This window comes from Epinephelus moara, chromosome 24 (genome assembly GCF_006386435.1).
Source record: "Epinephelus moara isolate mb chromosome 24, YSFRI_EMoa_1.0, whole genome shotgun sequence".
Lineage (NCBI taxonomy): Eukaryota > Metazoa > Chordata > Actinopteri > Perciformes > Serranidae > Epinephelus > Epinephelus moara.
In genome coordinates this window covers 10,768,370-10,794,997 of record NC_065529.1, presented here as the reverse complement: position 1 = coordinate 10,794,997, position 26,628 = coordinate 10,768,370, and the positions used below count along the sequence as shown (strand labels likewise).

Below are 26,628 nucleotides of genomic sequence, written 5' to 3'. Positions count from 1 at the left end.
TATATATATATATATATATATATATATATATATATATATATATATATATATATATATATATATATAAAAAGAATCATATACCAATACTCTGGTGATGTCATTAGGGTTGGAAACTAGCACCCACCACCTGCCATATGCTGGTGAATTTGGCCAGTGGCAGGTGGATTTTATTAACCTACCCACCATGGTGTTGGAGAAAAATTTAACAAACGATTGAATGGTTCCATGAAAAAATCAACTCAATCACGGGGCGCTCTAAGTAGCGTAGTGTACTCACTGCATCTTCTCAACCAATCTGAATGACTTTTTTCCCTTCTTCGTCCTCTTGTTTGTGTTTCATGCTGGACCGCAAATCAACCAACCAACTGCCGTAAAAGAAGACGAAGAAGAAGATTCACAAAGTTTAGTAGCATTAGCAGTTAACATTAGCATGGGTGTGTTTGTTAAGCGGGATTTATACCCCTGTGTTGAATCGACGCCGTACCCAGTGTGTAACCTATGGCATAGCCTGACATGCACCTCCATGTGAATGTAACTATCCGTCACGGCAATTATCTATTTTTGTAAGATAAAAACCATTTCCCTCATCAAAAACAAAGCTTTTATTTCCTTTTACTTCATAGATAATAAACAATAAATTATGAAGACAATAAAGCCTCCACAAAATAGCATTTTAAGTCTTGTGTGTGATTTATCTTGGCTTCATATGAGTATAGGAAATCTACACTAGCCACTAGGCTTTCTTTTGAACCATGAGGGAATTTCCTCAAATTTGGCACAAACATCCACGTGGACTCAACAATGAACTGGTTGGATTTCAATGGTCAAAGTTCAAGGTCAATGTGATCTTGTGTATGTCTCATTCTTGTGAATGCGATATCTCGAGAACACCCTCAGGGAATATGTTTAATTTTTACACAAACATTAAAGAACTACACTAATTATGAGAAACACAATGTCACACAAATGTCAAATAGGATGAAATTATAAAGTTATGACATTTTATATCCAAAAGGTCAAAGGTCAACTTCACTATGACATAATGTTCTGCATAAAACACTATTCTGGCAATTACTCATGTCTCAGGGACAGAAGAGGAGACATTTGGTCATATACTTAGTTGGTGATACTAATCTTGAAACTGTGATGATCGTATAGATCTTCTCTGCTCTCGAGGGGACAATGGGTGTGAAGCATCCATGTTTTCACAGACATGGATGTAAGCTGTGAGAGAAACATGACTGGTGTGCAGAGGCATACAATTATTCTATTTTATTTTTCATTTTTTCAACTTTCTTTTCTGTAACGATTAGTTTAAATGACACTTGTTTGCTCATTATTTGAAGCCTCTATTGCACAACATTTCCTGTAAAGGTCCTGTCTAGGATTAAGGGGCATCTATTGGTATTGTAAATAAATGTTTTCATAACTATGTTTTCAGAAGTGTATAATCACCTGAAACCAAAAATAGTTGTGTTTTTGTTACCTCATAATAAGCTGTTTATATCCACATTTAGAGCGGGTCCTCTTCCACAGTGTCCACCATTTTATTTCTTGGGTAGCCTAGAATAGACAAACCAAACACTGGCAGGGCCAATCATGTTTTCTTGTATGCCACAGTACTTCTCATACACACTTGGCATACACATGACAGGTTTTAGTTGGTTGCTATTTGCAAAGTCACTGCTAGATGCCTCCAAGTCCTACACACTAGACCTTTAATTGTTGCTTACTTAGTAATAAATATTTAATGTTACAGAGAAGTATGTTTTTTAGGGGTTTAAGGATCATACATTATCTTACATTACTCTTTAGAGGGGTTTTTTTTGTAAATAAATAAAAATAAAATGAGCGTTACACATAAAAACTTACAAAAAGCAATTGCATGAACAAATGTTCTTATGTAGAATGTGCAAGTGATTTAAGACAATTTGTGGCATTTGCCAATTTTCTTATTGAATTTTCTCATAGTTATGAATGAAATTGATCTGGGAAAAGTGATCCAAGCCTGTTGTAAGAACAGCCCCATCACCAAATGTTGGCACTGAATGTCTCTGCAAACCACGGATATGTTACATTTGTACATATCAACATTTCTAAAGTGAAGTAAATTATGAGCTGATTTTGTCATCAGGAGGTGGAGGGTATGGTGGTGAATAGCATGTCACCAAGGCAAGAACCTTGCAAAGCTGCAAACCACTGTTCAAAACCAACAAAAGAGACTGTCTTTTAGTGACTGTTTTACAAGTGGTATTTTAGGCACCAAACATGGGTGTTTTTTAGCGACCTATTTTTCTATGACAGTGCCACAAAAAGTGGTGGTTACCTACTGAGACACCACTTTTTTTTGTTGTTTTTTTACGGAGACATTGCTGCATTTCCAGCAAGGATTGCAAACTCAAAAGATGGTATTTTAAACCCAAACATGATCTTTTCCTATCCATAACCAAGTGTTTTTTGTGCTTTAACGTAACCACATGTAAACCACAGCTCTGTTGAAATGTAAAGTTTCAACATATCCACTACAAAATAATATTCAAATGTAATGAATCCTTGATTTGCAGAAGTACAATGCCAATATTTTTTCTGTCGATTGGGCATAGACGTTGGAACTAGGGGTGTGGGGGGTGCTGCCGCACCCCCTCCCATCCGCACCCCCGCACCCCAGCCTCCCTACCCACTGCATTACGCTTTAAAAAAAATAAAGAATCTGAATTTAAACTCAGTTTGTCTGACTTACATTTATATCTTTCATATCATTAATGCATAGATCTATGCTTTTGATGTGATATGCAGCCTGCCTGACTACATACAGTAGCCTTGGCATCCAGGATGTTGTGTCCATCCTGCAAACCTTGCAGGTGGAGAAGCTCATTAAGCTCTGTCTGGCCCTGCCCGTGTCTGTCGCGGCATCCGAGTGCTCTTTCTCAGCCTTGCGCAGGCTGAAAACCATGACGCAGGAGAGACTAACACATTTGGCCATTATGAACGCTCACAGTGACCTTGTGGATGAAAGCGATGTCTCGACCCTGCTTAAAATCTTCATCAGTAGGTCAACTGAGAGAAGGTCCACTTTTGGAAATGCATGAAAGCCCTGAGTCAGGAGCGCAGACTTTTCTTTTTTTCATTCAAGGTTACAAATAATGCTGTTATGTTCCTTAAATGGCTTGATTTAGTTATCAAAGTTTCATTTTCTTAACAATAAAGATGCCGTGTTCATCCATTCTAGTTCTCTTATAACTGCATGTTATTATAAAATAACTTCAAATCAAATCCTTAATCATTGATAAGTGTGCATGCTTCCCCCGCCCCTCCCAACAAAAATCCTGTCCCCCCTCTCAGAAAATAGTTCCGACGTCCATGCGATTGGGTTGTGTACTAATCATGAACAGATAGTCTGCCTGTCGCCATCAGAGGAAAAACTCTTGTTTTACTTAAGAATCATAATGCTTTGCCAACAATTCGTCCAAGCTGCAACCTCTGGGGCTGAAAAAAGAAGCCAATGCCAAAGTGCCAAAAACTGCAGTTCCTCTAATGACCACTTGAGGCTGGCCCCAAGAGTGAGTCAATCCCCACAGACCCCTGTGTTAAACTTTACAGCAGAAATAAACATGTTTACAGCCTGGTACAAAAAACAGTTTTGGTCTCTAAAGCCAATTTTCCCATCCATGACAACTATACAGGGGGGGAATTTTTATATAACTCACCTGTTTACATTTTATCAAGGTTTTAAGTTATGCATAACTAAGGGCGTGGTCGCTTTGAGTGACAGGCTGTCTACCAATTCTGTCCTCAGCTTCTCAGTCAGATCCACCCCTTGTTCTTCCACAGTTCCAGCCTCTCACCCAAATATGGTCATCTCTGGCTCAAAAAAACCAAGATGGCGATGGTCGAAATGCCAGACCTGAGGCTTCAAAATGGGAGTCCACAAACCAATGGGTGATGTCATGGGGGCTACGTCCATTATTTTTGGATTTAACACACTGATTCTGGTGAAAAACAGCTGACAATGGCCGACTGGTTAATGCTCCTGGACACAATGCAAAAACTATTACAACAGACGCTCACCAACAACTGGTCGCTGACCAAAGGTCAACCATAAGCTTGGTGTGTCAGGGACCTAAAGTGCTCTCTTCTCCCATCCAGGCGTACCCTGCTTTCACAGGGTAAACTCTAATTTGATGCCTTTTCTATGCACTCTGGCACCTTATTTACAGTCACAGTACAATAAAAAATTCCCAGTGTGAATTTATCATTTCCATTGCGATTTAGATAATAGCAGCAACACAGGCCATCAATTGAGTATCACTGCTGTATACTCTCCTACTTGTTTCTTAGGAGGTGACATTTGTTCATTTGAAATTGTTAACAGGTTCAAAAACATTTAATAGTAACTCTACGTTACATTGCTGTTACTGAGCTTTCCAGAAATTAAGTGAAATGCCTGCTAAGTGAACTGTCTGTGGATCAACTGTTTTGTCAGTCCTATGCTTGGATACCAAACAGGATAATACCCCTGTGAACAGTCTCTGTGGATATGAGTGTGATCCCACAGCTGATGGTTGTCCTGTCAAATGACATTGACATTTATGACGTGTGCCACAGCCCTGGACTCACATGAACCTGTTGTGCTTTTAAACAATGACTGCACTGAATTCCTTAGAGCACGATAATTACATTATAATTGTTATGTCATCTGGTTGTACAGTCTACACCTGAGGATCTTTATCAACCTTGTTTTCTCTGAATGTGTTAAATGCCATACTACAAGTAGGTGCAACAGTGCGGTATTACAAGCATTTTTTTAAACCTCAGTGTTGCTGTGACGCATGTGAAATGAATGCAGCTCAGAAGGTCTGGGGCTGAAAACTTTTCCCCAAGTTTCTACATCCTGCAGTCTTACTTCCTCTTCACTTGACTGTACACTGAAATGCAGCTAGGGAACAGGTTTAGCCATCAGTTTTGCCTTTATCTTTGTGACATGTTTGACTTCTTGGGATAGTTGATGGTGAAGATTAACAAAAAAACACAAACTGCCCCAAGGTTTGCTATGTGTCTGTTTGTTTGTGGTAATTTAAAACAACTTCTAATGATTAATTTCTTATTATAAGATTACTACATATATGTATATATATATAGATATATATATATATATATTAGATACATAATCAAAAAAAGTAAGGGAACACTTAAATCACACATCAGATCTTGATGAATGAATTATTCAAGTTGAAAATCTTTACTGATGTACATTATTTAAATTGTTGAGAACAGTCAGTGGAAACCAAAATCATCAACTCATTGAGGGCTGGATTCAAAGTCACAAAATCAAAGTAAAAAATTGAAATCACAGGCTGATCCAACTTGCATGAATTTTATCACAGCAACTCATAATGTGACTCAGTAGTGTGTATGGCCCCTGTGTGCCTGTATGCACTCCCGACAATGTCTTGGCATGCTCCTGATGAGTCAGTGGATGGTGTCATGGGGGATCTCTTCCCAGACCTGGATCAGGGCATCAGTGAGCTCCTGGACAGTCTGCAGTGGTACTTGGCGGCGGCGGATGCGTTGACACATAATGTCCCATAGGTGCTCAATTGGATTTAGGTCAGGGTAACGAGAGGGCCAGCCAATGGCATCAATGCCTTCGTCATCCAGGAACTGCCTACACACTCTGGCCACATGAGGCCAGGCATTGTCCTGCACCAGGAGGAACCCAGGGCCCACTGCACCAGCGTTAGGTCTGACAATTGCTCTGAGGATTTCATCCTGGTACCTAACAGCAGTCAGGGTACCGTTGGCTATGACATGGAGGTCTGTGCAACCCTCCAAGGATATGCATCCCCAGAACATCACTGACCACCGTCTTTAAACAATATTTTGACAGAGGGTCTTTGCACAAGACAGAACCATGGAGGTGAACAGAACATCCTTCACCTGGAGGAAAGCCCTGTGTTTTGTGTCACTTGGGACTGCTTCCTTCTGACCACATTGTTCACATGATCGCAGCCTGCCAGTACAGATTACTGGCTCATTATTACATGGAATATGTACAAATTTTGGCAGCATGGTGGTGCGGTAGTTAGCACTGTCGCCTCACAGCAAGAGGGTTCCTGATTCAAAACTGGTGTGGGGGGTTTGATCCCTGCGGTGGGGGAGCCCTTCTGTGTGGAGCTTGCATGTTCTCCCCATGTCAGCATGGGTTTTCACTGGCTTCCTCCCACAGTCCACGACATGCAGGTTAGGTTCAATGGTGACATTAGGTGTGCATGTGAGTGTGAATGGTTGTCTGTCTCTATGTCTCAGCCCTGTAATATTCTGGTGACCTCTCCAGGGTGTACCTCACCTCTCGCCCAGTGTCAGCTGGGATAGGCTCCAGGCCCCCGGCGACCCCAAACAGGATAAGTAGTTAAGGAAAAAAAATTAATGAATTTATTAATGAATGTAGGCATTTTGGTGCATTAGCTACTATTCATAGGAAAGTGTACAAATAGTGCATGAGAACAGTCTGCATAAAATGAGCTATGAACAGATGTAAACAGCAGCTGAATTTGTGCAGGACTAGTAATTCATTTGTCCTTTTCCAGATGTGTTGTTAAGAGCAGAATGAAGTTTGAATAATTTTCTACAGCTTTTATTCTCTCCTCGTGACCCCATATTAAATCCTGGTGCTTTAAAAAAGTTCAGCATCATGAAAGGGAAACTCAGAAGGCACAAACACACATGCACAGACAGCAGCAAGCACCACAGTTATTATCCCAGGAGGTTGTGGAGCCAGAAAGTACATGTTAATAATTCAGAATCTTCCTAAAAATAACAAGTTTTCCTGAAATGCACTGTAGTGTGCTGAAGCTTCAGTCACGCAATAGAAGCTCTCAGACATCAATTCGATGGTTACACTGCTGACTATTCTTATACTTTAAATCATGTGAGATGATGTCAGATGTATAAATACCAGTCTAACTTTACACTTTGAACAGAGCAAACTGTGGAAAATATTTACTCACAATATATGTATGTTAAAGAGAGTTAACATATAATCATTAACTAAACAGTCATTAATCATTGTATTTCATTTGTTAAACATGGATGGGTCTTGGAAATAATGGAGTAAGGAGCAGGGGCATGGTACTGGGCTTTGTCTCCACACCAGGTACCCAGGAAAGCTGCTCAGCCTTGTGGCAATTTTTTTCCCAGTGGCCACTTGTGGTATCACAGCAAAAAAAAAATCTCCTGTGGCCCACAAAGCATATTCCCTATAGGCCACCATTATAAAAGAGACATCTGTAAAAATGTAGACAGGACACCTCCAACTGCAAACAAGGTCAATTATGAATCTTTTTATTCTAAATGTTTGAGCAATTGTGGTTATATATTTGTAAAACTTTCTTCCAGCTGCGGGAATATTTTAGAAATCTGTGATGTCATCTCAATGTTAAGTCTATGAGCCGAGCAGGAACTTGTGGGTGGGGTCTGCTGGAGAAAGACTGCTGCACATATTCAGTGGGCTGCACACTGTGAAAGTAAATCCAGAAGCCAGAGACTTTTTTGGCGTATGTGCCAGATGGGCAACTCCATTGGACTGAATAGTTCAGATTTTTTGTAGTGGTTGTTGATGTACTTATCCATAGTGAGAGTATTACCTTGGGGTGGCTGTGGCTCAGGAGATAGAGTGGGTCGTCCAGTAATTGGAGGATCGGCAGTTCAATCTCTGTCTTCTTCAGTCCACATGTCAAAGTATCCTTGGGCAAATAATGAACTGTGATGGCTGGGACAGTGGCTATTCCATCAGTGTATGGATATGTATTAACTGAGTGGCAGGTGGCACCTTTTATGGTAGCCTTGGCCAGTAGTGTGTGAATGTGCGTGTGAATGTGACATGCACTTTTAGTGGTTTGAAGACACTATACAAGTGCAGGTCCATTTACTGCTTATGCATAGGGCACAGAATTTGGTGCTATGCCCCTAGTCAGGTATGAAATTGTATGTTCTGGGGAGTGGTTGTAGCAATTGACCCTTCGCTAAGCCCTGCCCCTTTGTGATAACCTGTCAAGCTGTCATAGCGAGCATGGAGCCCACACTGTAACTAACTGCACTCCTTGAAGAAATATTATCAATTTTTTTGGAAAAATGAAAAAGTGATTCAGAGAGAAGCAGACCGAGGGGTCTACAATATGTTTGAAGGAAAAACATCAGCAAAAACAGGTTAAAAAGATAAAGATAGAGGCTAAAGCTTAACCAGATCACAGTTTAAAAATGAACCACCACGTCACTGGCAATCGGTACAAAAGACACTTAATATAAAGGGAGACTCAACCAGCTGTGTGTCATCGCAGTGTGTGCAGATATACAGTGTTTGGCTTCCCTTTGTGCTGCCACCTACTCGACCAGCAAAAGTTAGCCACTCATTTAGCAGAAGTTAACCAGTCAGTCAGGGCAAGTTAGCCACTTTAGTGCGCTTGCTATATAAAATGTTTACAAATTTCAACCAGATTATGCAAACTGCAAATATTCTACTTCATCACTTGGAGAAAAACAAAGTGATGTGCTGGTGTGCTCTGACAGCACTACACTATGTGTGCATATGTCTGTCATCTAATCTCAGAAACTACTGGACGCGTCAGCCTAATATTTTGTGTGCACATTTATGACTGTATGCTAACATAACCATGCACATTTGTTGTTGAAGTAAAAAAAATGTCAATTCACAGTATTGTACCAACACAGTGCATTTATTTTGAAGGAGACTGTATGTAAACTATACATTTCCTTTGAAAACAGGTGTGTATTTTGAAAACAGACAATGCATGTAACAGGCTGATGTTGGTACAGGGTACCAAGGGTACCTTGCACGTCATATCTTGACATGGAGAGTCCATGACCAAACGTTTATATATGACAAGGTTGGCATGAGAATGTGTTGGTTTTATACCTTCACTGACTGCTGGCTCCTCACTCCTCCTAACCGGTGTGTAGGGGGCCGCAAGTGCTCAACAAAGTCACATAGCAAAAGTATTTCTGGCAATTGTTGTTGCAGGCCACATCTGAGCTTTTGTTGTAGCTAAAAAAAAACTGACATCCATAAAAAAGTTTGGTCTCATTTCAAACCAGAGCATCTGGTTTATGATACAAGATAAATAATTCCCTTTTTTTTCTCTCCACTGCCATCTTGACTGCAAGGGAGATGGAAGGGACAGCTGAGTGAGACTCAACTCTTCTTTGTTTTGGAGGCAAGAAGAAAGGAGGGAGAGTTTTTATTGGACATTGCGTCTGAGGTTTGTCTCCCATATAGACTGTCTAGAGTAGACAGTCTATATAGAGATAACACTTTGATAACGTAACTTGCATATTGTCTCCCCTTCTTTCCACCACTGTCCCGCATACATGCTAGACACACAGTCTGCCCTGCACTGCCTGTTCCCCACCCACATGCACCCAGACACCCTTGGCGGAGACCTGCACTGAGAGCACTTTTCTCGTTCAGGTAGAGGACAGCATGTTATGAGAGAGAGCTCTTAAACTGGCCCTGTGGAAGAACATGTAGGGAAATCTAACTTGTAAATTGTTCAGTGGCCCAGTCACAACAGGACACAGGGCAGGTTTTTAAAATCTGTTTCCACAGTGTGCATTATGTGTGTCTATAGAACATAGATACATTCACAAACAACATGCATACTACAGAATATATAGTGTATAGCTTTCTCATTTGAAGTCACATGAAGTGTTTGTCTATATGCTCAGCCACTGTCAGTACACATGTATGACTCTGTAGGCCTGATGATGTGAGTGAGGTGCACACAGTGGGCAATTTGTATCTGAGACTGTGGTTAGCAGACAACGGTGGTTAAATATTACAGTGATCTTCCTTTTGAATGTGTATCCCCTGGTTTAAGCCTTATATGGAATCTATACTTTTGAGTCGATTGCAGTTTCTGTGGTTGAGCTATGATGGGAATTACTCTATGTGAGGTCACCAGATTAATGAAGTAATAAGAATGATTAAGGTTAATTTTGTCCCACCATAGCAGGTGCAGCAAAGCTAACAGGAGAGTAAAGAACATATCAATCAAATCATATCAGTCTTAACACACCCACACTGACCTGCAGTCTAATCAGCCTGTGTGTGGTTTACCGTGGGTGTGCATAGCCTTTAACCCTATACAAGAGGCATTTCTGCTTTTCAGTCAACTGTCTCACACCCGTCTGATTAAACAGATGTGCTTGTATTTTCTACACTTTGCCATTGAACCGTGGTGATCCTCAGTTGTAACAAGGAATAACAACGGGTACGATGGATTTGTCCCTTTTGTCCCTGTCCACTGTTATTTCAGTGTACTAGGACACTCATCGCATATTATTGCTTTAATGGAAGGTGTTGCAAGGATAAAAGAGGTGTCAGTTACTACCTCAGAAGTTCCACGATCTTGATGATCAACACATTTTCACTACCAATTTGTAAAACATATGGACTCTTGGTCTGTGGCCCTACATTTCAAACTGTGAAACTCTAGATACCCCTCTAGCATCACTTTTGGATTTTCAAGCACAGCAAGTCAGTTTACACTCATTACATGCATTGTGTCTTTTCAAAATAAATATCTGTTTCCACAAGAAATGTACAGTTCCTGCTGGTTAATGCATAGTCTTTTTTGTTTTCAAAATAAAGCTAGAACATAGGCAGGAAAATAATTTGTTTTAAGATTTACTTCCTCAGGTTTAGGCAGCAAAAGTACATGGTTTGATTTAAAACAAAAAAATACATGAAGGTTTGGCTTAAATAAGTATGTCTGTTAATAACTTCAGATAACATCACCGGATGTACTGTATGTTACATACATATGTTGACATATGCTATGTCACATGACATATGTCACTAGCATAGTATGCTGCACATAGTAGCACACTATGTTATAGAAATAACTCCACTGACTTTTTGTTTCACACGGGGCACAAACAGCTGTCTTCAAGGTAAAATTCTGGAGTTTGTTTCACCCATCTACCTCCACTCCATCCCACCCTATTGCGGACTTTCTCGGTCTTAATACTACGGCAGTTGATCGGAGTGTCAAAAAATGCCGCCAGCTGGTGTGCCTCATACCATGATCAGCTCTCCTGCTCAAGGGTGCCTCTGTGTGTGTTGGTATCTGACACCAAGCACCACTGACCAAGCATCAGTATTTAACGAGTCAGGAGTGAGACTGGGTTGTGACGATACATACAGATATGGAGAAGCCAACCCACTCTCATTCCCAGGTTGTCAAATACGGACACACCTTTGGCGTTCAATAGTGCCGCACAGGGCACCCTTTAGTTTATCTATATGCACAGATTAGTCACATTTTAACACATGGTTCATGTTGTGAGATGGTCACAGTTAGGTTTAGGCAACAAAACTACTTGGTTAGGCATAGAAAAAAGATCATGCTTTGGGTTAAAATAAGTATGTTTGTTAAGTAACATAATGTGACACAAATATGTCATGTGGGGGATGTCAGTGCGCAACGACTGCATGTAAATGATGCAACATTATGTTAAACCGAGACTGAGTTTTGGTTTCACACGGGATATAAACTGCAGCCTCCAGGGTGAAAGCTCTGTGTTTTGTTTGACAAAGTGTTTTAGACTTATGGTTTCAAATCTAACATGTGTTCTTCTATCTCTCTGTAACAGCCTACACAGACAAGCTCAAGGAGATGTCCATGCTGTCTCTACTCTGCTCCTGCTTCTACACACAGCCTCATCCCAACAGCCTCTATCAGTATGGAGGTCAGTCTGTCTGTATATCTGACTGTCAGTCTATGTGCCCGCCTGTCTGTCTGCCTGACAAACTGTGCCATGTACTGTACATCCTTATAAAGCAGTTGATTTATTGCCTCTTCCATCCAGGTGTGGACTGGGACAAAAAGGTTGGCCCTGGCAATGTGACCCAGACCGGCCCACTGCAATCCATCACACAAAAATAAGTCATATATACATATTATATCATACGCACATTTGAGTGTCAAGCACTTAATTTCCTACATTCTGAATTATATCTATTTATATATAGATATATATATTTATATACATAAACGCTCTCCTGCCTGCCTGCTCACAGTGCGAGAGTAGAGGGAGAGATGAAACTGAATTACTCTGAGCAGCCTTTCTTGTGTTTTGTATTATCCATTTTGGCACATTTTTTAGTTTCAAGGGGGCAGTAAGCCCAAAGAGGGAGGAGCTTAAAATGTGATTGGGCCAGCCCAGTTTTAATTAAGAAAATATACCAATGGGCTGGACCACCTGTATTATTGGCCGGTCAAAAAAAAAAAAAAGGAAGAAAAAAAAGACAGGTGTGTTGGCCCAAAAGGCACACCGGCTCATCGGGAAACTGCTCGGTATGCTATATGGCCAGTCCACCCCTGCTTTCATCAATCCAAATGTCCTGGTGTCTTTTTTCAAAAGATTAAAGGATAACTTAGGCATTTTCAACCTGGACCCTATTTCCCTGTGTAAACTGGTCAAAGGGAATGATGTGACATACAGTTTTTGAAATTGGTCCAGTATTGAGCGAGCAGGCAGTGGCCAGGAGCTGTGCAACAGGCTGCAATGGAAGCACACAGGGAAATTTAACACCATCACTGTATGTCCATTAGAAGTGGTTATTTTTGAAACAGAGTGGCTCATATGGTTATTGCAAGTGTCTGAAGTGTGACAGAGTATACAGATGAAGAGCAGATGAGGAGAGAGAAAAAAAGGCAGAGGAGGTTCTTATTTTACTGTTTACATATTCATTAAAACCTGCCGATGCTTCTTGTTATAACATTATCCCCTTTGCTACTGTAAAATTGTAAAGTTCCCCTCTGTGGGAATAACAGATGATTATCTTATTAGCAAAGACTGTGTATAGGGTCTCCTGCAAAAACTAACATTACCATGGTCCTTCATAGCCAGTAGGTATCCCCTTGATGAAAAGGAAGAGCAAATGTAGGCATGAAATATAACAAAAATATATTATAGGTCGTATAATACCGAAGCATGAATATATTTTTACACCATGCACACACACTGTGGCACAGATAGTGTCAGCTTGTTGATATCACTTTATTATGAATGTCAGCTGATGAAAATGGGTCATCAATCTGTATAGTTTCCTTAAATATAAAATTTGTTTGTTGAATCACTTGATATTTTGCACCTCCTAATGGTTTATTGATTGATTGTTTTTGCTGTTATCCTTTCATGTGTAATGACTTTAGCTAATAGTATTACCATACCTCCGCTCATCTGCAGCACTAAATCCGCTCTTGGAACAGCAGTGTTCTTCTACTCTTTGACAGATAGTAGTCATCCTGGTGGCCATTGCAGACCTGCAGGTCTGCATGTGCAGTGTATGGACACTGGACAGTAGTGTTGAGATCCATTTTACACACAGCTAGCCAAAACTTCAGGGTTTCCATATTCAACAAAGATATTCTGTGAAATCTGCTCTAAGTGTAGCTTCTCATTTTGTCAGCACAGCCCACAAATGCATAAACTGTGAACATAGGGTAACAGCACCCACTATCAGTCTCTCGAGCTGTGTGACATGCAGCATTTCGTTCCCACTCTGCAGCCTGGTGTCTCTCTCTCTCTCTCTCTCTCTCTCTCTCTCTCCCTTCATCCACTCTTCATCCGTATACTCCCGCACATGTAAATATTGGTAATGATCAAATTCAAAAACCACATCCACATTATTGAAATCAGGTAAATAATCATCCATGATATTGAATATTATTTAGATAACACTATACTCTGATTATTATGCTCTCTCCAGATCTCACACACATTTCCACTGTTGTCTTCCTGCAACAAGTGCAATATTGTGACATCTCATTATATTTCATAATGAGACTTCTGCTTAACAAGGTAATAACAAACAGACCGGATCAAGTGAAAGCAGAGATATTGGATAAAGCGAGATAATCCACTCAGCTCACTTCCTGATTCAGTGACGTCAGCGCCACGCCCCCGTAGGAGACTTGTTCAACAGGTGGTGGGGGTTGAGGGAGAACAGGCTCTGATTGGAGGGAGAGCTAACCACACCCACTTAGGAGACAGGAAGAGTAACCATTTTCTTAACATTGGATAAGCCTACGGTGGGGTATCTCCTTTATCCAATATCTCTGGTGAAAGGTAAGGAGACACTTCAGACACTTAAAAAACAATGGAAGCCTGTCTGTGTCAAAAATAATAATGGACCTACAATGACAGTGTTCAGTTGCCCAGTGTGCTTCCATTACAGCCCATCCCACGGCTGCCAGCCGCTGCCTGCTCGCTCAATACTGGACCAATTTCAAAAACTGTTGTCGACATCCGTCTCTTTGACCAATTTACACAGGGAAATAGGGTGCAGGTTGAAAAATGCTGAGGTTATCCATTTAGTTTATGAACTTTAATTTGTTTTGCTCTGCTGTAGTTAGTCAACTTTTTTGTTTTTTGCTTAAATTTAGTTCCTTTAATGTGTCCTTTAACTTGGTCTGAACTTGTGTTTCAGGTTGTATTAACTGATCATGAAAATTCAAAAGCTTTTATCAGGGCCTAAACACAATCTAATTTGCATCCTGTACCAACTACAATCACTGTGAGTGAGAAAAGAAATTAACTTGGTAAAACACAAACAATACATTTTGTTGGCTGCATCTTAGTTTATCATCCAAACTAAGCATATGTTTTCTGTGCATATGCCTTATTCATAAGCTACTCTTAAAAAAACTACATTTCAAGTAACATGAAATCTAGCAGAGAGGGACAGTTCAAATGCTTGAATCATCGCCAGGGGCAACAGCTGATAAGCCATCCTGCATGAATCAAGTCCCTGCCAAGGTCAGAAACAAATATCACTGTGTTCTCTTCAGAAAGACCATCACACCACAGGACAGTCTTTTCAATAAGCCTGTGATTGTGGGACTAGTTAATGCTAACATACAGTAAAAAAAAAAAAAAGAAAAGAAAAGAAAAAGGCATATCCTGTAAACTAGGCAATACAAAGTGCAACAAAAGACAAGATTACAAGAATATGATGTTAATATTCATATATAAAGTTCACTCACTTGGATACACACTTTTTCTTTCATAGATCTTTTTCGATCTGCATGATCAGATAAATCTAATGAGAACTGTGAACTTGAAACTTGAGTATGGAGCAGTTTTGTCAGCATTGACTTATTTCAGAAAAAGAAAATCCTTTTAAATTTCATGGGACAAATACTCACAGCAGGTTTCTGTGTGAAAGCACAGAGCAAAATGACTTTTCGTCCATAAAAGGAAACATGTCTTTGCTCTACTGCACATTGTAAAGGTTATACTCTAGTCCATTTATAACCAACCATAATCACAGCTCCTTTCTCATCACAGCTCTCCCCATGTACCAAATTTTGTAAATTTGTTAAATTGTTATAGTTGAATGACGAGAGACATTCAGGAAATGAGGAGGGAAGAGAGAGATGGGTAATGAGATGGAGTGAAGGTCCCCAACAGGATATGAACCGGGAGTGTTGCGGTTCATGGTCTACATCTTAAACCCTTCAGCCACCAGGGCACCCCCAAATACAGTATTTTTGACAACAATGCTGAGACATATTCAAGAGATGTATCACCAACCCCTCTGATATATGAAAACTCAAGCAAGCTAAAAGAAAAAAGTTGCACCTAACTAACTTGTGTTTTACCTTTGGTGCGTGGATCTGGATTCCGGCTGTGTCAGACCTGGAGGTGAAGGGTTTGAACAAGCGAGCATCAGGCCAGTCGTTTGAGGTTATCCTGAAAGATCCCCATCAGTCCGCGGACAAAAGCCAGCACCAGCCACTGTCCTCTCCCCAGAGGAGGGAGATGTCCCTGGAGGAACTCCAGAAGAGGCTGGAGGCTGCTGAGGAGAGGAGGAAGGTGAGCAGATATGTCATCACAGCATGGTGTCATGTTAAAGTACCATTGATAATCCTTTGATTTTGTAATTGACTTCAAAAGTGATTCATCTGCACTGGGACACATTAAGCACAATAAACTCCTTATGTCTCAGTTTAGAATTTTCTGTGCCTTTTCCCACTCTACTGATTCTATTTTTCATTTTTTCATTCTTCATTTGGTATTGGTATCAAACCCTAACTGAAGTCTTGTCATTCTCAAGATCTTAAAAAGTTAATAATAATATAATATTTATTTATATGATTAAATAAATAAGCAAAAAGTTGTTTTCTCACTGGTGAAATCAAATCCAGTTCAGCCATTGTATCATCCATGTGATGAATGTTGAATTGCAGGTTGCTAGATACAGTGAACGCAGGTGATGGTTTTCTTGTTTATATGGAGAAACCAAACCTGGCAACAAGACTCCAGCAAGTCACTAAGTCTGGCCATTGCTCACCAAGAAATATTTCCCACTAAAGGGTGTAAGGGCCTGTGTCCACATAGCATTTTTCAGTTGTTCTCTATGAGGAGCGGGCATATGCAGCCACCTGGAGCAAAAGTGCCGTGCCCAACATCTTTTTTTCAGAGCGCTCCGCCTTTTTTGTGCCGCCACTCTAAGCTTTTCAGAAAGGTGCCAGTGCCATCACTGCTGCTTCTTTAGGCTACTGTCATATAAACAAAACCCGCGTGCAGCACGTCATTAAAAAAGGCACCACCAGCGTTTTTTTTTTTGTTTGTTTGAAGCGCTGGGATGAAGTGCTCCCCAGTTCCCTGGAGCAGGAGCAGAGGAGGAAGTGATGTGACATAGCATAAAAAGCGAAAAAGTCCGCATAACGTTGTTCAAATACTGAAATAAGCATCTGGTGGGTGGGAGGCATGGTTGATGGGTCAAACAAGCACATAGCTTTCACCCAGGAGACCAGTGTTCATGCCCCAAAGTCAAAGTTGACTTCTTTCACTGACAATGTAACCTAGTATGGTGGTGTAGCATGCTACACTAGTGATGTATGTGTTGTGTCGTATGCATTACTAACATACTTTACATTATGTTAGTGACAAAAGTACATGTTTTTTTTAATAGCATATCATACAAACTGATCTATGAAAAAATAAGTATAAGGTTACGGATGCGTATATGGACAAAACGGAGCAGTACCACCAGAGATCACAGAGGCAGTGAAGTGTAGTTCAAGTGACATACGACCAAAAGAGACAACAAAGAAAGGAACAAATCACTAACGTAGAGAAAAGAATTCTCCTTCCACATGTCCTGATGTATTTAATGGCCACACAAACCACCACTGTCTACAGCTCTGCCTCTGTTAAAAGGTACTTTATTATGATCTTGTAGTATGAGAGCAGTGATGTTTACAACAGACTTATCTATTTTCATATGCAAAGGGAGTATAATTGAGCCTTAGGGCTAACAGTGGGGGTATCTATGTGTGATAACTCCCAAGTGAGAATGATGGGAAATTTAAAGCACAAACATGAGATTGATAACCATCTGTTCATCTCACAGTCAGAATAAAAGCATATAAGTGTATGTCCAAAAATGCTCAGTTACTCTCTGCCAGGGTTGTCCCTTGTCTCCGATTCTGTTTGTGATACTCATGGACAGGTTCCCAAAGTGCAGCCGGGGGGATGAAGGGGTCCAGTTTGACCTCAGAATTGCATCTTTACTTTTTGCAGATGGTGTGGTTCAGTTGGCTTCCATCACTCTGTGACATCAGACAGTGATTCTGAACAAACAGGTTTGCTGAATGTACAGACTTGTACAATGAAGACCAGTTCCAGACAATGTAAAGTCCCAGCTAAGCCACCACCTCTTTACCTCCCTTCAAATCAGTTAACCTCAAACAACTCTAATCCTGCTGCAAAGGAATGAGCCCTGGTATGTTCTTCCATTCAGCTCATCTTTCTAAGACCTGCTATCTTTTAGCTGTAGGCTTCCCCAGTTTTCTACTGTGATAGCTCTTCAGACTGATTACTGGATGTCAGCATAAGAAAGGATGGGAGTAAAGACTTTACAGTACAAATACAAGAAACAGGGAAAAGAGAGTGTGAACACATGCACCCTGGCACAAGGAAGTGTTAAGGCTCATTTATTCTCACTTTATGTATGAAAATAAATGAGTCTTGCTCAAGGGCACCGTGGCAGTGCCCAGGAGGTGAATTGGCACCTCTCTAGCTACCAGTCCACGCTCCATATTTGGTCTGTACGTAGACTTGAACCGGTGACCCTCTGGTTCCCAAGTCAAGTCCCTATGGGCTGAACTGCTGCCTATCCTATCGTATCTCCTACAAATTAGCACCCCACGAATGAACTTACATCCTTAACACACAGTTACGTAATTAACGCAAACTTACAAACACGTAACTCCAGGGGAAAGTCTGGGTTTTTGTAACGCATCCACCACCCTAACCTGCCTCTTTACAAGACCGCTCTGGACTGCTTCCTTGTTATCTCTTGTCAGTGCATTGGTCATGTGATTGCAGCCTTTCAAAATACATGAGATATGTATGAATTTGGGTGCACTGCTGTTCGTAGGAAAACATGAAAAATTTGTGAGAATAGCCTGCAAAATAATTTTCAGGGTGACACAATTAATAGGGTTTGCAAGATTACAGTTATAAGGGGTGGTTGTAGACTTTTTCAAGTTGGTCTACAACTTGGGGTACCAATTAAGCACAACTGATACATACCACCACAACCATATGTTTGGTCCTCCAAAACACATAACAATAAACACAAGAATACTCTGTGTTACTGACACTGAATGGCACTGAACAGATTGTGCTGTAAACCACATTGCAAGTAAAACCTGTTTCTCTGATCTAAAGGGCATGTGACTCAATGGAGCAAATAGTAGATATAGGGATTTACTGTTAGAAACTTCAGAGGGTGTCATGTTTTTATTTCAAAACAATATTAAGCAATTAAGTGGTGGAACCTGCTTTTTTTTTTAAATCCCTGCCATCTTCACCATACATTGCCATAATCAATATCATCATTAATAATAAGCACCTTATTTGTCTGTCCCCAAAATCTATACCCCCCACCTCTCCCCACCCTGCTGTAGTCCCAGGAGGCCCTGGTGCTGAAGCAGCTGGCGGAGAAGAGGGAGCACGAGCAGGAGGTTCTCCACAAAGCTCGCGAGGAGAACAACATCTTTAGTAAGAGGACGGAGGAGAAGCTCATCCAAAAGATGGAGGCCACCAAGGAGAACCGGGAGGCCTACCTCAATGCTCTTAAACAAAGGCTGCGTGAGAAAGCAAGTCTTCCCATTCTGTGATACATTTGTAAATTAATACTAATGTTATTTTGTCAAGGCCAGGAGGGCACTATTTTCTTTCCCAACAAGGTCTGCTTTAGTTTTATAGTCTCACAAGCAACACAAACTAACATTATCTGATAGTGGGTATGAAAAACATCTGACAGTTATGGTTTTCCTCAAAATCTGGATATGTAAATTGCTACTGTGTCTAATTTGTGTGGACAAATTAGACACAGTAGCAATTTTTTAGCAAATGAATTATAAATGTTCACACATATGGTAATATAAACTAATTTCAGTCATTTCTAACCCTTCTACCTTATTTTATTTTATTTAACCTTTATTTAACCAGGAAGTCCCATTGAGATTGAAAATATCTTTTACAAGATAGGCCTGGCCAAGGTCGGAGCCAATCAAAACACATTAAAATACATCAAATACAATATATAATACAAAACTCCACAATAAAAAAAAACTACATTTACATTTAGATCAAGGATTGTGTCTTAATGGCTTTGGCTGTGCAAAAAAATGAATGCAGTTCAATCAAGTTCAGTATAGCATGTGTGGGGAGTTTGTCTGTGGGGGGGTATGGCTGAGGAGGTGTAATGTGAATTTGGGAGAAGCTGGGAGAGGGCAGTGTAGGAGAACTTTTCTGATGGCCACAGCAAAGAAGTCCACTGGTGCATATAAACAGGTTTCAGAATTAGATGAGAGTCCTTTCATCCCACCTGCTCACAGGGATCAGCACACTTCTTCAAGAAGCTTCGTTATCCAGAATGTTACGCTGTCTAGCTGGTCCTTGTTTTGACCACTGCTCACTTTACTGTTGACTTTATGTTTTTCCCTTTAAGGGTTTTGCGCAAAGATGTCCATAACTGAAGTAAACTTTGAATTTCTGCCCCTTGAGCCACTCTCACTCCTCTCTGTTCTCCTTCATGCAGTTTGTTTGTTGATTTCCCCCTTCCCTCATCTCACAGGTGTGCCTAATTTATCTCCTCTCACTCCTCTCGCTCTCCACCTTCCTCTCCTGTCAGGATTGGAAATGGCTGTTCTGTCTTTTTGCTTTGCTTTTCCCCTTTTTGCTACACTGAGGATGTATAAAGAGACCTGGATACAGCATCGGTGGCAGGGCCCCATTCATTCCTATGAAAGCTGCTCAGTGGAGCATTAGGCCACAAAAACTCTATTACTGCAGTATAAAATTACCTGATGATTCATCGTCACTGGGCCCTTAGAGTAGGTGCACTAGAGTCTTACCGCCGCCGAGCACCTCCAAGCGTGCCTGAGTGCGCCTGCTCTGCTAACTTGAATGGGGATAAAATAATTTCATCTTGCAGCTCTTTCAGACTTTTCTAATGTTTACAGACTCAGGGGATTTAATCTTGATAGTGGGACGAGCAGTGTTGGGCAAGCTACTTGGAAAATGTTACTACATCAAAATAAGTTCCACTACACTGAAGCTATCCCCAGAGAAATGTAGCAGGCCAAGCTATGAGAAAATGGCAACAATAGTATGCTACTTGCAAAGTTACTTTTATTCTATTTTGTTCTACTTTATGTCAAATCAGATTTATCTCAGTGATAAGAAACACTGTCAGCCAAACAAATAGGCAGGCAGGAAAATGTTCAGTTGGTCTGTGTATAACAGACTTAAATTAAAACTTTTTTATTTATTTATTTATTTTTTTTTAAGACTTTGTGAAATTTGACCATGTCCTCTAATAACGTCATTATCAGTCGGCCTATTGCTCTCTCTGTCTTTCTCTCTCCTCTTCCTACTTAATGCATTTCTCTGTCTTGGCCTCTCTGGCTCAGTAATTCAAAAACAAAATTCCAAAATATATTTTTCAGTCAATAAAACCATAATAAATAAAAGACAGTTATATAAACAATAAAAATAACAGATCTAAATGAAACTTTTCTTTTTTTGGAACATGAACAAATCATTATGTCACTCTCTCCAATCTGTCACAATCTGTCATTTCTCTAGCGTCCACTGCAAATCCACAATATATACAGTCCATGGACAAGACACGTGAGAGATGCGTCAAGAAATGCAATGTAGCCAATCAGAGACAGCTGGGCGGTTCTTGCCAAGAAATAGCCAATAGCGAAGCAGTGAGCAGAATAAACTGGAGGATTAGCATATGATATAACATGGAAGTGTTGACCATGCCTCGGTGTGGTGCTGGAATCAGTCACATTACTTACTTTTATCCAGACCTCCACAGAAAAAAGTCTGTTGCACTTCAGAGCTTTTCCTGGGAGAAATGTACTGTGTACTGTGCTACTGAGAAATATAGTTAGGTTAGTAACGTCAGGACTGCTAAACATTAGGAACGACTCATTTCACAGTGGTTCTGATGCTCAAAAAATGTGTCCACTGATTTACAAATCTCTCTTTCACAATGTAATTTCACGGGGAAAAGTCTTTTTGGGCCCATTGGCATCACGTGACGGACCCTGGAAGTTTCAGTACCACTGTTTGGCCACTACAAAATTAGCTTCAAAACCCAGCGCATTTCCTGGGGGCCTGGGGTGTACAATTGGCCGTCAGATTGTTGTCGTTTTTCCATCAGCCATGAGACGGATCACTACAGCTTATGTCAGGACAGTATAAACAATTTGTTTGTTGGTTGACTCTTGTCTGACCTCTTGCTCTGTCACTCTTTTCTCTTCTTTCCTTCCTCATAAACATCCTCTTTGGTCTAATTGATAATAATATCCATACTGAGAATATTGAGCTAGCTTCTTTAAAAAAAAAAAAAAAAACTATATCGAATCGTCCTAGTATCAAAAGAAAACATCAAAATCACACACATACAGATGAAGCACTGACAAAACAAAACAAAACGCAGTGCCAAACAGCCGAGTTAGCTGGTGCTGTAAAGCTTTCCACTTTGATGATCTGACCTGCTCACCAAAGTTACACAGTGCAGGAACAGGAAGTGGTAGTGACAGGGGCACTGTTCTCCCTATTGCAAGTTAGTGAACCATCAAAAGAATTTAGGAGCTGTTATTTTAAGGTAAAAATGTTGCATTACATTTCTTTAAAGGAAAAGGTCAAAGGAGTTACATGAGAAGGCTGATAAAGAGATTTAGAAAAGAAAAATGATACCACAAATATGATTGTATGTTAAATATAACACTTTTAATAAGCTAGGTTAGCCAGCTGCTGGCTGTAGCCTTATATTTAGCATTCAGACATGTGAGAGGTATCAATTTTCTCATCTAAAGTGGGATTTATACTTCTGCTTCGAATCACTGCTGTACCTACGCCATAGCCTGATGTGCACCTCCCTAGAAATGTCACTAAACATCATGGCGACGTAGACCAAACTTTTATTTATTTCACATATAAGAAACAATAAATTGTAAAGACAGTGAAGCCCCCACAAAATAGCATTTTAAGTCCTGTATGTGATTTATCCTGGCTTCATATGAGTAGTGGAAATCTCTGCTTGTCGCCAGGCTAAATTATACAATGTAAAATGCCATAGGCTTGTGCTAATAATGTTAGCATGTTGTATTTGTTTGGAAAATGTGTTTCGTGTAAGACAGTTGATTGAGTGAACCTTGTGAGTTGTAATGGAGCCAGATTTTGTAACATTACCTTAGTTAAATGTTGCTGTTGTCCCTGGTTTTATATGAGTAGAAGAAAATTCCACTAGCCGATAGGCTAATTTATACAATGTAAAATGCCATAGACTTATGCTAGAAACATTAGCATGATGTGTTTGTAGGGAAAATGTGTTCAGCAAGTGTTTTGTCTGTGAATCCTGTGAGTTATAGTGAAGCTAATTTGTGTGCTTGTGTTTGAAATTATCTCAGCAAGAAAGCAAATAAGCTTTCGTTCCAACAAAATGGGTTGGATTTAATGGAACTCTTAAGGGCTGAATGTAACTTTGATGTAGGATTACATCAGACAGTTTTTGTTGAGGTTAAAGTTAGTCATAACCAGTCTTAAATCCAACCCTCCCACACACACACACCTTTACTGCGCAGTGCACCATATGATGTCAAAATAAAACCAGTCTCAGCTAGTCTTATCCACTGACTCTGTCACCACTTGCAGATTCTGTTTCACTTCTCATGAAATGTGCTCCTATCACAAAATCGCAGGAAGCCAAAAAATACACCACAGTTAAAGTGGGTGTGGCAGGAGACCAGTATAACCAAGTTTGCTTCTGAAGATATGAAGCGTCCCTGTGATGCAGTATATCATCCAACTTAATCTATTAAACCCAACAGATAGTGAAGCCAATTGCACCCTAATGCAACAGATATTGTGGTACACAGATTTGGAACACCAAAATATATGTTGTCAAGAGCTCTTTATCCTTAGAAAATTTTAAAAGGAAATTATCATTACATTTAATTCATGATGTATTTCTTGACTTGTATATAAATATATTTTCCCCCTTTATTGTTTTTTCACTGCACTGTCTTCTATGCCTTTCGTGGTTTTATTAGATTATTTTTACTGACTGCCCAGTGTGCTTCTTGGATTCTATTTGTATCTATTGGGGGGAAAAAATTGTTACAAAAATCACCTTTGCAAATATTATCTTTGTATGTCCAGTGTACATATTGGTGGGGCAAAAATTACATCTTTAATCTATGTTCAAATCTTTGTAAAGCAGGTGGTAAATGACTGGTTCCCTATGAAGATGATTCGATGAGCTTCTTGGCTTAAACCGTCACCTGCTTAAGCAGCACACAATAGGCCAAAATGGATCTGTAAAATGAAAATTAGGATTTGAATAAATTAAATATAATCTAAAAAAATATGTANTCCCCCAAATATATAACTGAAACTGAAAAACAACAACAAAAAAACCTTCAGGTCAGGCCAAAGAGCAGCACAGAGCACAGAGAAGTAAGTCAAGATCATGTCGACAAGAAAACGTCCAGAATGTTTTTTTTTACTGCAAACAAAGTGGCAAATATTATCTTGGAGGACATCATTGCACTTGGTTGACTATTCTTCTATCATATTAGATGTAAATATTACATGTTTCTTTCAGATAAAACACATTTTTGACTTGTGAATGAGTCAATGGAATTTCTTGCAATAATGAAAAAATACTGGCAATCATGTCCGCCTGGCACAAACCAGCTTTTGGACAGCTGTGAAGTGACAGAATGTCCCAGCATCATGGTTCTTATATTGCCAGATTCCAGAGAGTCTCCCCTCTTCATATATGGCAGAATATGTCAACTTCCAACTTGCTATGCTGAGATACATGTAAGAATGTAAGAATTTAGTAACATGGATTTGTTTTTTTCATTGATATAAAAATTAATATAAAATACAGGCACATAGAAGGACATGAAATGATGACAAATCTGGATAGCCCATATTTTCCTGAAAAAAACAAGATATAGCATGTGTATGTAGCCTTTATAATGACTGTGATATGAGCTTAAAAGTAAATGCAGTAAAAATACCCCAAAAAAGGCCTAGGGCCCAAATTAAGGCAGATTTATACTTGTGCGTCAACTCTATGCAGAGTCTATGCCATAGGCGCAGGTGGGGTTTGTGTGAAGTGCTGTAACATTTAGTTGATTCAAAACGCACATTAAACATGGCTTAAGGTTTCCTGAAACACAATTTGTGTATCTTATGTAAACTTTCTGACAACCTCTCCAGGAAGTTTCAAAAGCTCAGTGTTTTTCTGGCTGTCAGAGATTAAAAAAACAATGTTGTGTCTCTAAGTTTCATGTTCCACAGAAGCCCCTCCCTCTGTCATTCTTTCTCAGTAAGTTTCATTTTGCGTCATGCCTGTGTGATAATTTATTACTTTATTTCACAGGAAGTCCACGCTGCTGAAGTGCGCAGGAACAAGGAACTTCAGGCTGATCTCTCCGGCTGAACACGGTGGATGTTACTTGTTAAACTCATTAGTGTGTCAAAGTTCTTCTGTTGTTCTGTACTCACTGACCTCATCCTACAGTGCACCTTTCAGGACTCAGACTAGTTAATCAGCACCCAATATTGTTACTCATCTCTTTCAGTTTTGGTAAACCACACACATTTGGAAGTGCAGATACATATTCTGATATTCTCAAGTTGAAGTCAAGTACAACTGAAATAAAGTCCAATCCTGAGCCAGATGAGGTCTGTGTTGGGTTTGTCTTGAAAGTGAGAGGAAGCGTCAGGTGACAATAGTCTCTAAATAAAAAGAGGTTCAGCTAAAAATAATGCAAACTGAAGGTGACCTGTCTGACAAAGATAATTAATTTACTGAGAGTTTGTCATGACTCCTGCAAGACTGTACTGAGTTTTTTAGGGCCCTTGGTGGAATTTCGTTTCAGCCTAAAGACTTGAGACCATGGAGCAACTTAAAGCTCTTAAACCAAATTTTAAAGGACCCATATTCTGCTCATTTTCAGGTTCATACTTGTATTTTGGGTTTCTACTAGAACATTTAATGTAAGAAACTCTTTAACTCTTTAATGTCCTCATCCTGTCACTGCTGAAACACCTGTATTCAAACTTTGTCTGAAACGCTACATTTTAGCGGCATGTCTCTGTAATACGGACTGTTTGCATTTCTCTGTGCATTGTGCGTCTTGATACTTTCACAGTATTTAGCACTTGCTAAACACCTGCTTTATAATAAAAACAGAGATGGAAATCTGACTTTTTACAATATGGGACCTTTAAGTTAAGTTGTCATGGTGCCAAAACTGGAATGATAAGGCCCAGGGTTAAAATACACTGAACTGAGCTTATAAAAAAATTGTCTATAGTCTTATGTGGCTCTGAAGGAGCGCCCTAAAGTCTGAGAAAACAACCCTGATCACACCCTATGCTAATTTTAAAGTGCTAACATACCTTCTAACAACTATTGGGTGTTACAAACTAATGTGCAGCATTCAACAGTTACCATGTTACCATGTAACTAAGCATGATTACATGCTAACATTTAGCATAAAAATGTATGATTATCATGCATTAGGATTTACCATGACCATGGATGTAATTGCAATCGGTGGGTGTGGGCCTCCACCAAGATTGTCCCTTGTCTCTGATTCTGTGTGATATTCATGGACTCTTGTGGTGAAGAGGGAGCTGAACTGGAAGGAGAAGCTTTTGATTTACTGTTCCATCTACGTCCCAACCCTCACATATGGTCATGAGCTCTGGGTAGTGACCGAAAGAATGAGATTGTGGATACCATCAGCCGAAATGAGTTTCCTCTGTAGGGTGGCTGGGCTCAGCCTTAGAGATAGAGTGAGGAACTGGGACATCTGTGGGGAGCTCTGAGTAGAGACACTGCTCCTTCGCATCGAAAGGGGCCAGTTGATGTGATTCAGGCATATGATCAGGATCCTCCTGGGTGCCTCCTGTTAGAGGTGTTCCAGGAACAACCAACTGGTGGGAGACTCTGGGGTAGACCCAGAACACTCTGGATGGATT

The 26,628-nt window shown here is 40.1% G+C and overlaps 1 protein-coding gene across 3 annotated transcripts in view; it reads left to right on the top strand.

The window, feature by feature from the left end:
* The window catches only part of stmn3 (stathmin-like 3), a 41,651-nt gene extending 16,331 nt beyond the window's left edge, over positions 1 to 25,320 (top strand). For 2 of the 3 annotated variants that reach the window (XM_050039036.1, XM_050039038.1), the window contains exons 3-6: positions 11,671 to 11,766; positions 15,722 to 15,900; positions 19,005 to 19,196; positions 25,019 to 25,320. In XM_050039036.1, coding sequence (XP_049894993.1) covers positions 11,671 to 11,766; positions 15,722 to 15,900; positions 19,005 to 19,196; positions 25,019 to 25,078 — 527 coding nt within the window. In that variant the 3' untranslated portion in view covers positions 25,079 to 25,320. Of the gene's footprint in view, positions 1 to 11,670; positions 11,767 to 15,721; positions 15,901 to 19,004; positions 19,201 to 25,018 lie in introns of all 3 variants that reach the window. The other variant, XM_050039037.1, reaches the window with a different exon arrangement.
* The last annotated feature ends 1,308 nt before the right edge of the window (positions 25,321 to 26,628 follow it).